Source organism: Cucurbita pepo, chromosome LG17, assembly GCF_002806865.2.
Source record: "Cucurbita pepo subsp. pepo cultivar mu-cu-16 chromosome LG17, ASM280686v2, whole genome shotgun sequence".
In the NCBI taxonomy this organism is placed as follows: domain Eukaryota; kingdom Viridiplantae; phylum Streptophyta; class Magnoliopsida; order Cucurbitales; family Cucurbitaceae; genus Cucurbita; species Cucurbita pepo.
Genome location: NC_036654.1, coordinates 1169795 through 1188266, shown reverse-complemented (window position 1 = coordinate 1188266; position 18472 = coordinate 1169795). Strand labels below are relative to the sequence as shown.

The 18472-nt window shown below is 35.6% G+C and overlaps 5 protein-coding genes across 5 annotated transcripts; 3 read left to right on the top strand and 2 right to left on the bottom strand.

The window, feature by feature from the left end:
* The first annotated feature begins 2308 nt into the window (after positions 1–2308).
* LOC111778137 lies at positions 2309–4984 on the top strand. The gene is made up of 2 exons (XM_023657801.1): positions 2309–4108; positions 4732–4984. Exon 1 carries the CDS (start codon positions 2329–2331, stop codon positions 3994–3996), a length of 1668 nt encoding a protein of 555 aa, XP_023513569.1. The 5' UTR covers positions 2309–2328; the 3' UTR covers positions 3997–4108; positions 4732–4984.
* Positions 4985–6176: 1192 nt separating this feature from the next.
* On the top strand, positions 6177–9384 carry LOC111778196 (bet1-like SNARE 1-2). Its single transcript, XM_023657886.1, has 6 exons — positions 6177–6411; positions 7163–7307; positions 8146–8202; positions 8290–8349; positions 8610–8695; positions 9004–9384. The coding sequence occupies exons 1-6, from the start codon at positions 6398–6400 to the stop codon at positions 9029–9031; spliced, it is 390 nt and encodes a 129-aa protein (XP_023513654.1). The 5' UTR covers positions 6177–6397; the 3' UTR covers positions 9032–9384.
* Positions 9385–10323: 939 nt separating this feature from the next.
* On the top strand, positions 10324–11170 carry LOC111778708 (AT-hook motif nuclear-localized protein 20-like; the record flags this gene model as incomplete). The annotated part of the gene is made up of 1 exon (XM_023658681.1): positions 10324–11170. A coding segment is annotated over one exon (828 nt), but the record flags the coding sequence as incomplete, so codon positions are not given.
* A 779-nt stretch (positions 11171–11949) lies between these two features.
* LOC111778706 (probable transcriptional regulator RABBIT EARS) lies at positions 11950–12417 on the bottom strand. The gene has a single exon (XM_023658678.1). It carries the CDS (start codon positions 12415–12417, stop codon positions 11950–11952), a length of 468 nt encoding a protein of 155 aa, XP_023514446.1.
* Positions 12418–14941: 2524 nt separating this feature from the next.
* LOC111778705 (zinc finger protein 4-like) lies at positions 14942–15385 on the bottom strand. Its single transcript, XM_023658677.1, has one exon. The coding sequence runs from the start codon at positions 15383–15385 to the stop codon at positions 14942–14944; it is 444 nt and encodes a 147-aa protein (XP_023514445.1).
* Positions 15386–18472: the final 3087 nt, after the last annotated feature.

The window sequence follows — 18472 nt, the reverse complement described above, 5'->3', positions numbered from 1 at the left end:
AGAACCTCAGAAACCTAAATGCTAGTTACTCGAATACAGGACACCCTTTTAAAATCCGAGACTTGTAAATCAGATGTTATAGAATAATAGATAAGTCGGGATAGGCATCGAAAGAAAAGGGCGATGATACATGCTAGTGTAGTAGCAATATTGATTGATGATGATCACAAAACAAAAAGGGTTGCCCCCACTTTGTGTTTTGTCACTACTTGGTTGCTATTTTGCCAAGGAAAAATGAATGGGCATAGTGATTTGGTGTACCCCTCCTTCACTAACTTTTTCTTGTTCTTCATTAAAACCTTTATACCTAATCCCACTATGAACATCTCTACTTTTGACCAAAGACATAGAATAAATTCGCTGCAAAGAGATATTGTCTTAAAATGTGTCTATTAGGGAGAGGTTTTCACATCTTTATAAAAGATGTTTTTGTTCTACTCTCCAATCTACCCCTTCAGAGCCCAATGTTCTAGTTGACACTTGTTCCTCTCTTCAATCGACATGGGATCTCACAATTTCATTTTGGTTTTTGTACTTTGAAATATCTAAATTCAGTAAAATTATAATAGTAACTTATGTTCAAAAAAATATTATAGATTTAAAAGAGAAAAGGACCCACGTTCTTCATGTTCCTTTCCATTGTCGAAGTTTATTTTTCTTCTTGATGGTTAAAAAGATTTTTTTTAAAAAGTTTAGAAATCAATTGTTCAAGGCTCACTCGTTCCATTTGAAGTTAGTGGGAGAAGGGGAGAGGACTTTTCGAAGGGTCTTTTAAGTAGGTAGGGTTATTATTATAAGGAGTAGGATCATGATAAACAACTAGAACGTATTATTTGCTACACAAAAGATCAAGGAACATAACGAATACAGGAACATCAAACCATATATGTTTTTCAGTATGAAAATTCGAGTTTCCCTTAGTGAACTGGGAAAGCTTATTCCAAAATATATAAATAGAAAATTAAAACTAAATTGAGTTGAATGGATCCAATCGTTAATAATTTAGTAAATATAATCAACCCAATTAATAAAATATATAATTTAGTTGAGTCGATGTTTATTTATTAACCAAAATTGTTTGAACTGACAAATTTATAACTCGAACAATTAAGTTTTAATTTAAAAAAATTAAAAAAAAGTTTCAACTAACCCAACCTAGAAGTGATTTTAACATTTTATAATCTCTCCTTTTGGATGAATGATTTTTTTAGGGCTTTTGTCCTTTCTTCTTTTTGAGTTGTTCCATAATAAAAAAAAAAGAAAGAAAGTTCCAACTCATACATGGCATGCTTTTGAAGGCATTCAGACATTATGATGGAAGGGGTGGAATGGGTGTACTTAAAATCATATCACTTTTTTAATCAAAATCATTCCAACCTTCCAAATCTAGTACCATTAAAAATTTCAAGACAATAACACTTATTTGAGATTCGAATCACTCCACGAGCATGATCGATCATGTCAAGCTTGAATGGTTCTACAAATACAACTTAAGTTACATAGTGTTGAAAATAAATTTAGTTATTGGCTAAAGAAAAGTAAAAATGGTCTCCTACATTTCAAGAGTTTCTAATTTAATATTTTATAATCATAAATTGTATAAATATAACTTAATAAATAAAAAAGTCAAAAAAGCTTAAAAGGCTAGAAAAATCTTTGGAACAGTTGAACAAGATCATTAACCTTTTCAAATTGTAATTGCTCATAATTTAAACGTTTGGGATTATCCAAATCATTATCGACATGAACTTGAAAAAAAATTCACTAAACTTTCTGAAATGGACGAACAAGGACGAGATAATATCGCCATAAACTAATTTCATCAAATTCAAATTCAATTGCTCTAAAAAGTTCGGTTATTTTTCCAAATTTTCAAAAAGAAAAGAAAAAAAAAAGTCAAAAGAACGTGAATTTACAACTACATCACTGTTCTTCAACGTTTTTGACCTTCAAAATTAGTCACAGAGTGCGTCTTTTTTTTTTTTTTTTCCCTCCAATCGCTCTCCCTCTCTTCTGGGTTTTGTTCCTCAATGAGCTGTTCGGCGCCGCTCTTCGACCTCCGAATTCTCTCTCAGTAATCATCTCTTCCTCTTCTTTAATGCAAACCCATCAATGATTTTCCACTTCCCAACTCTTCGATTCTTCCCAATCTTCATCAAATCTAATGGGTTTGCTCTAATTTCTCTAATTTCTTCTTCTTCAGATCTGCAGGTCACTTGGGTTCAATCTAATTTCGTTGCGCTTTCGAAGATAACTCTCAGAAGGGTCGATTTCTACTGGGTTTTCATCGATACCCAGATCTGTTTCTGTTCGAATTGACGAGCAGCAATGGTTGCAGAGCCTTGGATTGTGAAAATGGGGAACCAGGTTAGCGCTAATCTCAAGCAAGTCCTTCTCGAACCTTCAAAGAATAAGAGCAATACTAAGCAAACAATCGGTATTCTCTCTTTTGAAGTTGCTAATGTAATGTCCAAAACGATTTACCTTCATAAATCCCTGTCTGATTCGGCCATTTCGAAGCTCAAGAACGACATCTTGAGCTCTGATGGAGTTAGAAATCTCGTGTCCTTTGATGAGGTTCATCTTCTCGAGCTTGTAGTTGCAGAGAAGCTCGAGGATTTGAACCGAGTGGCTCATGTGGTTTCTAGGCTTGGGAAGAAGTGTTCTCAACCTGCGTTACAGGGTTTTGAACATGTGTATTTGGATATCATTAATGGAGTTATAAATGTGAAGGAATTGGGGTTTTTGGTTAAGGATATGGAAGGGATGATGAAGAAAATGGAGAGGTTTGTGAATGCTACGGCCAATTTGTACACTGAAATGGAGGTTTTGAATGAATTGGAACAGGCTGCTAAGAAGTTTCAGAATAATCAACATGAAGAGAGTAGAAAAGCTTATGAACAGAAGCTTATATGGCAGAAACAAGACGTGGGGCATCTCAAAGAGATTTCTCTTTGGAGCCAAACATTTGATAAGGTTGTTGAATTGCTAGCTAGAACTGTTTGTACTGTTTATGCAAGGATTCATTTGGTATTTGGAGACTCTTTTCTCAAGAAGGATGTTGAGATTGGTTCAGAGTCATTGGAATCGAAGCGTGTGTCACGCCCTGGACCGAGACGAGGGTCGAGTTTCAAGTCTCAAATTAGCACAAGAAGAGGCGAGGTTCCGTTGTTTACACCTGATGACTTCAATTTCCCTTGCGGAACCAATCCCGGGAGGCTTTTGATGGATTGTCTCAGTTTGAGTAGTTCAGTTTCCAAGATGGATGAGGAGGAGGACGAGAACGGTTATGATGATCGGAGCTGTCGAATCTCCGGTTGTAGCATTAGGAATAGTGGCTCGAGTCATTTCGGTTCGTTCAGTCAGGTGCAGTTCTCTGTTCCATTTGGGGTAGAGCAAAGACAAGCCAAAAGTGTGATGTCTAACAATGGAGGAAGTTTTGGATTCAAGAGCAGGTTACCTATGTATGCACCGGTTTCGACCGTCGGTGGCTCGGCTCTTGCTTTGCATTATGCAAATATCATTATTGTCATAGAAAAGTTGCTTCGTTATCCTCATTTAGTCGGAGACGAAGCTCGGGACGATTTGTATCAAATGCTACCAACGAGTTTAAGAACATCCCTGAATAAACATCTGAAGTCCTATGTTAAGAGCCTAGCCATATATGATGCTCCTCTTGCGCACGATTGGAAGGAGACACTCGACGGGATCTTGAGCTGGCTTGCTCCATTGGCACACAACATGATTCGATGGCAAAGCGAGCGCAATTTCGAACAACATCAGATTGTGACACGGACTAACGTTTTGCTTATCCAAACTATATACTTCGCTGATTGCAAGAAAACCGAGGACGCCATATGTGAGCTTCTTGTTGGATTGAATTACATTTGTCGTTACGAGCATCAGCAAAATGCATTGCTGGATTGCGCGAGTAGTTTCGACTTCGAAGATTGTATGGAGTGGCAGTTGCAATGTAAAGCTTCATATCTTAGTTGAAGACATTGTTTCCCTTATGAAACAATGCATCTTGTGAATACTGAGCAGCTTTAGCACACTGAAAGAATTTGTCTGATGGGGACTTCATTTCGTCACTGTTTGCTGTTGAGAGGTATGAATGTTCAATCCAAATCACTCATTTGCATCCATAATGATATGAAACATTGTCATCATTCTTGTAACGGCTCAAGCTCACCGCTAGTAGGTATAGTCTTCTTTAGGCTTTTCCTTTCAGGGTTCCCTACTAGGTTATTAAAACGTGTCTACTAGGGAGAGATTTCCACACCTTTATAAGGAATGTTTCGTTTCCCTCTCCAACCGATGTGGGATCTCACGATCCACCCCCTAGGGGAACCAGTGTCCTCGCTGGCACTCTACCCAGTGTCTGGCTCTGATACTACTAGTAACAACCCAAGCCCACCGCTAGTAGATGTTGTCCTCTTTGGGCTTTCCCTTTCGGGGTTCCTCTCAACGTCTATTAGGGAGAGATTTCCACACCCTTACGAGGAATGCTTCGTTCCAATCTCAACCAATGTAGGATCTTACGGTTCTTCTCGATGTGCCTCGAATAATCGCACCGTATAGTACTAACTTGTGGCCAATCATTCATTTATCTGATATCTTTTTTATCACTTCCAAATCCAAACACAGTGATCTTTTGGTTTGCTGTTCTTGTGGAATGCTGTTTATTTGGTCTTGAACTTGCAGAAGATTGAGTATAATTTTGCTTTTCAGGTGGAAAATTCCTGTTTTTCTGCATGAAGCGATCAGGCTGCATTAGGGAATTTGGTGCTCAAACTCCTGTTCATAGATCTACTGTTAGTTTCTCTCCCCATTTCCAACCCGACCTGACCCGACCGGTGATTCGTTCTTTTATTTTAAATGTTTTTGGTGGTTGTAATTTAAATATAGAACTGTAGCTTGATGTATTTAAATCACAACCATATCTATATATTGCCAAATCAATGGATGAAATATATTTCTTACCTATCTGCTACATACACACTCACTCACCACTTTGAGCCCCTTGAACAACCCTCTTAGTGGAGGCCGGCTTGCCTCCCTTCTCTTTGAAGCCTTCGAACAAAGTACAACCTTTGTTCAACACTTAGCCACTAGAGTTTAAGTGGCTAAGCTAAGGGTTTGACTTTGATTTATTAGGCATGAACTTGAAAGTTGATAGGGTTGAATCCAATTCCCACTCGGGAGCCTAATAAAAATTACCTAGTTGGCAGAAATTGTTAAATAACCGTGTGAAAAGTAATAATTGTATAGTTAAAATTTTCACCTAGCAGTGAATATTAAGAGCAATGTTCAAGTCAAATGGGTAGTATGGAAAAATGGTCCAAAGTTTCCTTAAAGTTGGAAGTAATGAATGTTGGGGCTTCACAGCTCTGTGTAGCCATAATGGGATAAATGGATGGAGTTGCATTCATTGTGGCCTTAAAGCTTCTTTGCCAATGTAGTTGGGTCATCATAATGTGCTCCCATGTGCATCATCAATTCATCCAACATCTTTCTCATTTCCAGCTATCTCGAGCATACGTCAATTAGTTAACATATTTGCTCTTCGTTCTTTAAGAGATTAGAAAGAAAAGTTCTCAAAAACGAAAAAAAAAAAAAAAAAAAATCCTTTTAGAAAGAAATTCATCCTTGAATCATAAGATTGTTCGATCACATTCTCAAACGTTAAATTTGATCAAATAAAAACTCGAAGATTCAATTGTGAAAACAATCCATGTTGGAGTCGAGGTACCTAAAATTATAGTCGGTTTGGATGTGTATATATATATATATATATATATATATATATATATATATATATATATATATATATAATTGTTTTCGGTTCGTGTTTCTTGCATTAGAGTTATTATTATTATTTAAATAATTTCATTTAAAAATTAACTTAGAACCAAGAATAAAAAATAATTTTAAGATTTATTTAAGTATAGCAATTAAATTTTGATATTTAAAAGTATATGGATTAAAATGGATTGAAACGGAAAATGATATTTTGACCTTAAAAAGACTTAATTAAGTGCGTGTTGGGCTATCATACATTGGGCTGAAACTCAGATGGGCCCAAATATCATGGGCTCTTCATCAAGTATGTTGAGCCCAGATATAGTGGGCTAAGTTCGTCTAAAATACGAAAGAGGCGGTTCGATTTAGCGCTCACCGGAAGGGAATAGAAGGAAAAGGGTATTCAATTTTGTTCGAAGCCAGTGCTGATTTCTTTCTCTTGTCCTCATTTCCCCGGTACACGAACGGAATAGATTTTTCTCGCGATCGGTTATTGTCTCAATTGGATTTTTCCGTCGATCAAATCTAATATTGCTGTACAATTTGGAACTAATTGTGGCGGAAGAGCAACGCATTTCGCAGAACTGAGCCCGTGATGAGTTACAGAAGGTTCGTATCCGAAATTTTAGTCAATTCCAAGTTCTTTTCTCGGTTATACGCTCAAAATTCACTTGAAGTGATTTAATTATTTCATGAGATTGTTCCGCTGCAATGTGAACTTATGATTTGGATCTGAGGACCTTTTTTTGGTTAAACTGAATAAGCTTCCGTTAGCGCCTGAAATTCTGATTATTACCTTATTTTATTGTCAATTCGTTGATTAACTCGCGTGGAGTTTCTGTGATCTTATATTTGGTAGCTTTTGTATGAATTTGGTTCTGATCTTGTGTTGTATTTTGAGTATGCCGTATATTTGAGCTTTTAATGATGCAATTTGGGATAAAACGGAGTTTAAACTATAGAGCAGGTCATTGCACCGATTTTGTATGATAAAATGTGGTTTTCGATCTTGATGCATAACCGCGAGACAGAAGTGTGAAACCTATGATGAATTAAAAAGCTGCAAATGATTATTAGATTTTCTGCCGTGGTTTTAAGTTTTCGTGCATATTTTGAGAAGTAATTTGAATGAAAGCATAATGAGGTGAAATATCTCCGCAGTTCTGTTACTCTGGATGTTGGGGTCTATTAATCGTTTTGCGTCTTCCTCCTTGGTAACATGGAGTTAAATCGTAGTCTATTTTGGTTTTATTGATTAGATGTTGTTATACACATATACTACTCTTGAATACTCGTATCTCATTTTTTATACCACATATCTTATTTCATTTGAAATAACTGGTATCGATTTTGTTCATAGAGAGCACCGTTCTTCTAGATCTGCACTCTTTGATGACCTTGAGGAGGGTGGTCTTAGAGCTAGCGCTTCTGCGGTTGAAATTAAAGAGCATGACAATGATAGAGCGCTCCTCACTTTGGAAGATAGAGTTTCTATTCTGAAGAGGGTTAGTTTTAAGCAGGGAAATTCTCCTTAATTATTTATTTATCTATGTCTGATCTCCCTTTATTATAATCTCCTGGCCGTTTTACTTAGCAAGCTGTTTTTATTTTTATTTTTTAATTATAAACAAACATTTTGGCATTGGGATCTTGTAGCTGTTTCCTCGTTGCTGCATGCGCATAATTTATTGCTTCAGATCCTTTTGCAATTCATCGATTCATCCTTTTGCCTCAGATTCTTTAACCATTAGACAAAAATGATTAGGAAAATGGATATGAAGTGTATTCTTTGAGAATTTCTTCAGCTGTATTTATGCATCTAAGCATCCATATTTAGTACTATAATGAGCTCATTTCAAGTATGATTCTTGCCTGAAAGTGCCTTTGATGCAATAGACTGTTGTGCTTAGAGAGCTCTGGGATAAGTGAACTAGTTAATATTGACTTTTGAGTGGGTTTAGTTAGTTTATGTTCAGGTTGGACATAGTGGTAGAACACTTGGAGTTAATAAATAATGATAAGCGAACTCTTAGATTATGGGTCCAAATTTCCTTGTAATGACTAATGATATAGTAATTTTCAGTTTCTCACTGCTTACAATGGTGAATTTCTAGGAATAGAAATACTTTTGAGGATTGCTGAAGTATGAGACTTGGATTTTCCAGTGTGGAAAAAAACTTACATATATGATTTCATCACATAGCACTTAAAGTAACACTTCACTTCATGTGGATCAGCTTAAATGATCACTATATAGCTCCATCATCCCTTGATATATACAACAAGAATTAGGGATCTTTTTGTACTTCGACTTACTCTTAATATGCATTTTATTTGAAATAGTTGACAGGTGACATTCACGAAGAAGTGGAGAGTCATAATAATTTACTTGACCGAATGGTATGTTGTTTCTTCAAGGTTATTTGTTTGTGTCTTGTCAGTGGAAAATGATACGAGCATCTTCATATGGATTTTATTCTAATCCAGGGAAATGGCATGGATTCTTCAAGGGGTATAATGTCAAGAACCATGGATCGATTCAAGATGGTACATGATCTAAGCCTTTTTGAGTTCGTCATGTTTAGGGAATGTTTTTGTTCATTACCTACCTTTTATAGGGAGAAAGAAAATGAAGAGATAGAGAGAGCTTTTGCAAGTTCAGCACTTACATTATTGTTCCAAAAAGTAAAATGATACAGAAAATCCAGTCCTAGAAATATGATAGAACATTCCTTGATCTTGTAAACGTCTCCTACTTCCATGCATCCTCCTAATTTTTCAAAGTTTTCAATGTACATGTTCTGTAGGTTTTTGAGCAAAAATCGAAGTGGAGAACTTGTAGACTTGCAGTTTATTTCGTATTGTCCTTCTTACTTCTTTTCTATCTCATCAGGTAAGGGTTCAGCTCAACATTTCACTTCGATCATCTACTTTTTCCAACGTAATCCATGTTGTTTGATGAGCCTGAATTACATATTTACACCATTTTATCGAGTCCTTTCAAATTTCATTGCATTTTTCATTTACATTGTTATACAACAGCTCGCAACCATGTTTTATTAAGTGAACTCTGGTAAAGCTTGGTTTTACGTTCAGTTTTTCTTTTATACAGTAGTGAATGCAATTTTGATATCCTTCTCTCTCTTGCATTACAATTTTGGTTTTTAGATTGATTTCCCCATTTTTGTATTTGATTTCTAGGTTCCTCAGATTCTTCATGCAAAGTTAAAGTAAGATTTGTACGTCGAGTCAACTCAACGTGACGTATTAGATGCATCGCATGATTGTTCCCACCTCGCATGGTCCTTGTCTTTGCAAGAACATTGGAACACAGGCCACACGATTCTGCAACACAAGACTTGCCAAAAATACATATTTTTAATGGACTGGAACAGGTCAATAAATGGCCCCCTTTCTTCTTTTTCTTTTTATTGTTTGCTTATTATTATTTTTACTATTTTTTGACGAGATAAAAGCATATCCATGGGTTTAGAATATATACTGCATTCAACCAGTAATAGGTACATAAAAAGAGTGTTCTTTTTGCTCATGCTTTTGAATGAAAGAAGGTTTTTATTTTCAGGATAGTGTAAGACAAGACACTTCCCATCTTACTAGACTACTTTAATAGGTTTGTAGGTGGATTTGGTTTGGTGATTAGGATTAGTAGGTCAAATGATGATTGATTGTTATTTTGAATTCTTTTTGTGATGCAATTAGTGGTAAGCTATTTAACATTATCTAAATTTATAATGAGTTTTAAACATTAATTTGGGATTTGTTGTTGCTTTTTGTTTATGGAAGTATATAAGAAACAAGAGTAGAAGGATGTAGATCCATTAGCTTTCGTGAAGTATTAGAAGTCTCTTGCCTCATCTTAGTGCCTACATACAACATGTATGCATGTTTAACTTACATGTCTAACTTGATTAGAGAGATTAATTACTGACTTTTTTAATATTAAATTTTTTCTAAAGTTTATTTTTTCTTTAAATAATTACATGAACGTATAAGGCTAGTAATGGATTATTTATTGAATCAGTCATGGGCTCCATGTCAACATGAATTTTTGCATTATGCCACTTTGAAAAGATTATCTTATTTATAATTCCTTCTGTTGTTTTAATGTGCATGAATGTAACTCGAATGCATGTTTGGATTACGTTTGAATGAGTTGTATTTAAATACATCAACTTTATGTTTAACATTCTGATGAATTTTGTACGGTAGGTTTATAAAAAAGTTTAAATTGTGTCTTTTCATTAGTCGAAAAACATGTGCAATTGGACAAAGTACTTCAACTAATGAAGCTTTTTGTTAACGTCTTTGAAATTAAATAAACTTGCGAATGAATTAATTGAAAAGAAAATTAGAATGTAGTTTTTAATCTTTTATTATATAATTAAATTCTAATACTTTAAACCTAAAACTTGTGTATATAATAACGTTATATGCCCATTCCCATTCTCAAGTTAATTGCTTTTTTCGCTTATGATCTGAAAAAATAGTTACCCATAAAATATAAACATCTTCCCATTTTTCAAAACTGAACCTTTTTCGAATTTACCTTCATTTTCCGCTACTCTGGCTAATCCGAGGTGGGTCAGTCGGGTGGGCTTCCCGGCCACCAGTCCAGCAGAAACCGTCGTCAACGGCGGAGGAAGAGATCATGACGACGAAGAAGACGAGCAGAAAGAAGGCATGGTGGTGGTTGGCAACCGCCGATCGAGAGGGCGGCCTCTGGGATCCAAAAACAAACAGAAATCCCCAATTATCGTCACGCGCGACAGTCCTCACGCTCTTAGCATGCACGTGATCGAGATCGCCGGAGGAGCCGACGTCGCCGACAGCATAAACCAATTTTCTCGCCGCCGGCAGCGTGGGGTTTGTGTTCTCAGCGGCAGGGGAATGGTGGACGACGTCACTCTCCGGCTATCCGCTGCTGTGATTCCACTTCATGGCCGGTTCGATATGCTGTCTTTGACCGGTTCTTTTCTTCCCGGTCGAGCCCCTCCCGGTTCGAGCGGGCTGACCGTAAACCTCGCTGGCGGGCAGGGGCAGGTTGTCAGAGGGACAGTCGTGGGCCCGCTGTTGGCGGCTGGGCCTGTAGTGTTGATTGCTGCTTCTTTTGCTATTGTAACATATGAGAGATTGCCTTTAGAGAACGATCATAAAGAAGATGAGGTTTATCCAGCCACCGCAGGTAGCGGAGAAGTGGAGGCGCCGCCGTCGCTGCCGTATCCACCTTGTAAATTGATCAGACTACTTAGAATCTCATCCTTCTATTCACATTCTATTCACATGCATTTTAAAAAAATTCAATTTTTAATTCTTTTAAGCATTTCTTAACCATCATATCTTTAGGATTGCTCTCATTCGAATGAGATATTTTAGTATTAAATATGTCTCTTCGCTGTTGTAAATACCTCCTCATCTTAATAAGTTTTCATCTCAAGCAATTCCAAGCACAGCAGTTTAGTAGTTTCTACCTACTAACTTATAATCTCTTCTTGATTGGTCTTAGTAAAAAGTACGAGTGTTTTCTCATAAATTCGTTGTGTTCAACAACATACATCAAAAGCAATAGGGTTATCTTGAAAACAAAATTGATAGAGAAATTATGGTCGGAATAACTTTTCTCAAAACTTTTTGATAGAGAACTTTTGGTCGGAATAACTTTTCTCGGCCCTTGTTTGTAACCTTTTTCGATGCTTTTAAGAATATGTAAAATCCATTCTTGTTAAAAGTAATATCTATCAAAGAATTAAGCATACATAGATCAGCAAATCAAAATTTCTATCACAATTTCATGAACAAAAGCATGAAATAATTAGGGATTTTTTTTCAAAAGATCATTTACGGAATTGTTACACCAACTTCACATTGAATAACCAAATTATTAGATTGTCTATTCCTAAAACAAACTACAAAATACAAAGAACGGCTAAGGAATTGAAAATCTATATGTCATAATCTTTTGCTCAAGTAAAACATGATTGATCCAATGTTATGGGAGCTTCAATACCCTAATTGCTCAAGAAATAACAAGAACAAAATAGATATAAAAGCTTTGTATTTATAAAGAGTAAAGAAAATGATTACCCTAAGAGCATAATTAGTGTACTAAACGATGTGAAATATAGAGATTTAGGGATAATGGCCAAGTCGAAGCTCCAAATCCAAACCCTCGCCGCTCCAAACCCCTCTCCTCCCCTTACTTGGTTCAATTCTTAGGCTCAAATCTTCCCCCCAAAGGTTCATATTCAAGTCTCCAAGTTCTTGGAAGTACCCATCTGGGTTCGAACCGGATGGTGCATAACTCACCTTAGACCCAACCAAAAGTGGCTCAAAATTAGACGTATTCACGAACGTGGATGGCTCAATTTGCTTGCTTGGAACACAAAAAGACGCGACTTGCTTAGCTTTATTGGCTCGATCTTTTCTATGGATATTCATATGCCCTCCAAGAGCTTGAGCGTTGGTGAACCCACGCTTGCAAAATATGCACCCATATGAACGTTTAACCCCAAACGAATCCGAATCGTCTTCGTTTACTCGATCGGATTGTTCTTCGCTCGAACTCTCCGAACTACTGCCCAATTTTTCTGAATCCATAACGAAAAAAGATGAGATTTTTGGGAGAATAGGAAGGGGAAAACAAGCTTTGGAAGAGATATTATATAAACATGATTGAGAAGACTATTTTGGATGTTTGTTCTTAGAATTTTTATGGCTGCCGGCTTTGTTTGATCTATTTGTTAATGACATGTGTGCTGTGATGTGAATTCAACTGCTCTAGTTGCTTTCGGCTTTGTCATTTGGATGTGTTTATGAATCTTCCTTGTCTAATACAAATATTAATTGATTCTAATCCACAATTAAAAAAAAAAGGGGTTTTTGTAAAGAATTATAATTTTTAAAATGTTAATGTCAATGTAGTTGTTAACGATATATACCTTTTTGTTCTTGTTTTTTTTAGGGTTTATATCTTAATAATTTGATAATGTCAAAGTCTTTCTTAAATAAGGAGATGATCCCATTCTATATGTCCATGCAAAACCCTCCAACAACAAATGGACATTTCTATTGTTATATTTCATTGTGACAAATGGAAACATTCTCCTTTATTTGTTCTTTTTTTATAATATTGTTTTAGTGTAAGATTTGAACTTGTTCTTTCGTTTTTCAAAATTTGATCTTTTGGTTGAGAGTACATATACAACGATCCTATACCCAGGATTCAGAATCCAAATTCGACACTTGATGGCCCAGTATTTCTTTGCATCCTCTACGACATGGTCACGTTACCTACAAGAGTGAAGACTATCCCTACAGATCAATACGAGTGCTTCCAACATGTTTTCTCACTCACATGCATCTCAGAAAAATTCCTAAGAGATCACCCAACATAGAATTGCTCCTAATAAAACACGTTTCACTATGGACCACTGATGATTAAGTCATCAAAAAGAAAGGTGCACTTTGTTGGTATAAGTAATGACTTAAGTCTTTCTTTGTCATCTTATCCTCAATATTTCTCTCATTCAGATATCGTCTTGGTTCATTCATGTATCCCTCTTTTGCTCGGGTGTCACAATATATTTTAATAACTCAATGACTCGTTTTCACGCTAAATCTTCAAAAACTTTGTACCAAAATTTGCTTTCACATTCTCCTGTCTTCAATCGAAACGGCTCGTAAAACTCAAAATACCTTAAACCGTCGTTACATCTATACGTATCATAGTAAAATCAAACACAAATCATATAACTTCTCACATGATGAACAATCCAAATATAGATTAGATTCTACAAAATCTTGGATAGAACACACGAGCCAGTAGTATTCCATAGCTAAATTTATGAAGTAAAAGCCAAAAGTGAAAGAGGAAAGAGGGGGAGGGGGTTTTAAGGTGGGTTTGCAAAGGTGCAGTGTTTATGAGAGAAAAAAGAGATGTTGTGATTGCAGTGAGATGCTTCAAATTTGAGTGGGAAAAGAAAGGCATAAATCCCAAGAGGGAAAAGGAATCATGTCTACTTCCAACCAAACATCGTTGGAAATATGCAAAGACATCAAATTTTGGTTAAGGAAACACAGCCTATGACGCTGTCTTCTTGTCATATTCAAATCCCCAATGCCCTGTCTCACTCATATGCATTACAATTAATAGAAATGGTAATGAAGGGTGGCGTCAAATGGGAACCCTATTACTTTTATTTTCATTCCACAATTTAACCCTAATTTAATACTTGTTTGATTTTTAGTTTACCTTCTTAAACCTCTACGCTCGGTATGCTCGGGATTCAGTGGAATAAGGTGCATCTTGTTTTTCAAAGACTTTAAAGTTAAACATGTTCAGCTCAGAACAATTTATGTTGGGTGACCTCTTAAAAACATGTGAGTGAAGATAAAACATCTTAAAGAAATTTGTGTCGGTCGGTAGGGATAGTTCAAAACAAGTAGATAACATGGTCATGTAGCACCAGATGTAGGAGAATGTCTGGGTCTTCACTCTAAAAAGTAGTTCAAAATAAGTAGACGACATGGTCCTATGGCACGAGATGTAGGAGAATGTTGGGGTCTTTACTCTAAGAAATAGTTCAAAACAAGTAGACAACATGTTCATGTCTCAAGGGATACATAAGAAAGTTAGGGTCTTCACTCTAAGTAGTAGTTCAAAATAAGTAGAGAACATGATCATGTGGCACGAGATGTAGGAGAATGTCAAGGTCTTCACTCTAAAAAATAGTTCAAAATAAGTAGACAACATGGTCCTGTTGCACAGGACAAGAGAATATTGGGGTCGTTCACTCTAAGATATAATTCAAAACAAGTAGACAACATGGTCATGTCTCGGGGATACATAAGAAGGTTAGGGTCTTCACTCTAAGAGGTAGTTCAAAACAAGTAGACAACATGGTCATGTGGCAGGAGATGCAGGAGAATGTTGTAGTCATGATGTGTCAAATCTAAATTACAAATCTTGGTCTAAATCATGGACATGAACGGTTTGTTTTGTCATCGATTTACTTTAGTTGTACATGATGAATGCAACCTTGGTACCATAATATATTAAGAAATTAAACAAAAACTGATTCATGGATAATGAACTCCATTTGTAGTTGAGTCCAAAAGCAACCTAAAACCCTAATCTAAGTTCCAAATCAATCTCATTGGAACTACCAAGAAAATCAATCTCCTTCACAAACTTCTTAACATTCTTCCAAATCTTACACTCTCCATCTGCTTCTTCTTCACCTCTAAGGCTTGAGAAATCATAGAGTTTGAGAAACTTAATGGGTTGAGACGAGGATCCATGAAAATGAGGCGAACCCAATGGAGGAGATCTTCGGAGCTTGGCTCGGTCTCTTCGATGAACATTCATGTGGCCACCAAGAGCTTGCGCAGATCGAAATTGCCTTTTGCAAAACCCACATGAATAAGCTCTTGATGAACCCCATGCAAATCCAACAATGTCTTCTTCTTCTTCTTCTTCTTGATGATCTCCTCTTGTGTTGTTTGGTTTGTTTGTAATTCTAAGCTGTTCTTGTGGGCTGTTCATCTTCAAACTTTTGCTCTCCATTTCTTGAGAGAGAGAGATGGAAAAATTATTGTGTTCTTACCCACAAAATGAGTTGACGTTTGGAATTTAGGGTTTGGATATATATAGAAACAAAAAGGTGTGGGAAATGTCCATGTGTTAGGTGTTGTTCTTCATAAAACCTACATCATCATACCTAGGGTTTCACTTTCATGTCCAAATCTAGTATAGATTCAGATAGTACCTATTTTGGTCCGTTACGTATCATCATCAGTCTCACGATTTTAAAATACGTCTAGAGAGAGATTTCCACACCCTTATAAGGAATGTTTCGTTATCTCACAGTCCACCCCCCTTGGAGGCCCAACGTTCTCGTTGGCACACCACTCGGTACCTGACTCTGATACCATTTGTAATAGCACAAGCCCACCATTAGCAGATATTGTTCGCTTTGGCTCGCTNATTGGATCTAGAATTCTTTTTTAAGACTATAAATTTTCGATCGAGTAAATTTGTAAATGAATTATATATTTAGATACCAGATGAGTCAATAATTGATCAGAATTTTTATAATCAATCTACTTTCAGATTAACTCATGCGATAGGACCAAGATACTTTGATTTTTTACGTTTTCGCAAACATGATCATGAATTACGTATCATACAGATAATTTGACTTGATGAATATCAGAATTTATCCGATAAATAAATACTACTTATTCAACAAATTCGATTGATTGATACGAGTTGATTTTCTGTTACGATAAATTGACGAAACAATAGCTGGGCCAATAGCTGCTTCAGCGGCTGCAATAGCTATAACAAAAATTGAGAAAATATTCCCTTTTAATTGGCGACTATCAAAAAAATCAGAAAATGTTACGAAATTCATATTAACTTCATTCAGTATAAGCTCAAGACACATAAGGACCCTAACCATATTTCGGCTCGTGATCAATCCATAGATACTGATAGAAAATAAATAGGCACTTAGAATAAGTACATGTTCGAGCATGATTGACCAACTCCACATCGTCAACCTCACAATTTTAAAACGCGTCTACTAGAGAGAAGTTTTCACATCTTTATGAGAAATGTTTCTCTTCTCTAACTGATATGAGATCTCACTTTAATCAAGTTTTAGAAGCAGNATTCGATTGATTGATACGAGTTGATTTTCTGTTACGATAAATTAACGAAACAATAGCTGGGCCAATATCTGCTTCAGCGGCTGCAATAGCTTGAGAAAATATTCCCTTTTAATTGGCGACTATCAAAAAAATCAGAAAATGTTACGAAATTCATATTAACTTCATTCAGTATAAGCTCAAGACACATAAGGACCCTAACCATATTTCGGCTCGTGATCAATCCATAGATACTGATAGAAAATAAATAGGCACTTAGAATAAGTACATGTTCGAGCATGATTGACCAACTCCACATCGTCAACCTCACAATTTTAAAACGCGTCTACTAGAGAGAAGTTTTCACATCTTTATGAGAAATGTTTCTCTTCTCTAACTGATATGAGATCTCACTTTAATCAAGTTTTAGAAGCAGTTAATTTGCAAATTAAGAGGTGCATTGTGGATAAAAAATATAGTATCTTAAACAAGGTAAGATGATAGAGTTTGTTTAATAATGAAAACAAAAGAGAAGATGAGAATGAGAAATAAATATAAGAAATTGGTATGAGTGAGAAGGGAAAAAGTATGGTGAAGAAGGAAAAAATCCAGCAGAGAAGCAAAACACACAAAAGATTATTGCCTTTATTAACTGAGATTTGAAGTATAAAAACTGGTGGCTAATTTGGTGAGCCCATGCAATACTCCATATGGGTATCATTTTTTTAAGGTTGTGATACCCAAATTGCAGTCTTTACCCTCACTGCCAACGCCCTCTGCCGTCTCTTTCACTCCTCTCCTCCATCTCTAACATTATTCAATCAAACCATACCTCTAATCCTTCTCTCTTTAAGGCTTTATAAACCTTGTTTAAGATACCACAAGAGAATTGTTGAGAATCGAGGGTATATTCAATTGAACAACACATTCGTTTTTTTTCAATTTTCAAGCAGAGTGTGTAAGAGAGTTGATGTTGATAGTCGAGCTAAATCTCTAGTAAGTGCTAATTCTTGTGACACCCAAGTAAAAGAAAGGTACATAAATGAGCTAATACCACCTCCGAATGAGAACAATCCTCATAATATGATAACAAAGAAAGAGTTAAAAGAATAGAAAGTTTCTTACTTATACCAACAAGATCAACAAGATGCACATTTCTTTTCAGTGACTCAATCATAGAACATGATTAAGAGTGCTTTGTTTGGTTTGAAGCAATTCTATTTTGGGTGACCTTTTTAAAAAATTTCAAGTAATGTATGTGAGTGGAGACAACTCGTGCTGGAATGACTTGCATTGGTCTCTCGGGATAGTCTTCACTCTTGTAAGTGAATAATAACTTGACCATGTTGCACGAAAATGTCGAAGTCATCAAGTACCGAGTCCAAATTATGAATCCTAATTCAAATCCTTATAAGCGAAGAGTGAGTAATTTGACCATGTCAGAGCTATCATCGTAGCTATCAAATATCAAATCTAGATTCTGAATCCTAATCTAAAAAAAATTAATTAAGTTGAATACTAAATCAAATAATTTAAACAAGTACACATGTTTTTATTAATTACCCAAACTAATTCTCTCCTTCAAAATTGAGCTAAATTTTAATCTTCTAGGTTTTTTTTTCAAAGATGGAAACTAAAATTATAATTAAAATAAAAATAAATGAGTTTCAAATAAAAACAAAATAAAGAAAATTTGAAATCTAATTGTTGGCACGTTTAAAACGTGCGCAGCCAAATAATAAAGTAAATGTCTAAATTGCCCATGCCCACCTCGGAATGAGTTTATTATTAGAATTAGCAACTTTTTTTTAAAACAGGGCAGATCTCATATTTTAATTCAAATTTTTTAATTGTAATAAAATAAAACTACTGTATTTTCCTTTATATAATTAAAATATATTTTATTTTTTAAAAATTAAGAACCTAATAAATTGAAATTGGTAGCTATTTATTTGCCACAAGCTGCATAAATTCATTGAAAGAAAAAATGTTTAAATTTCAA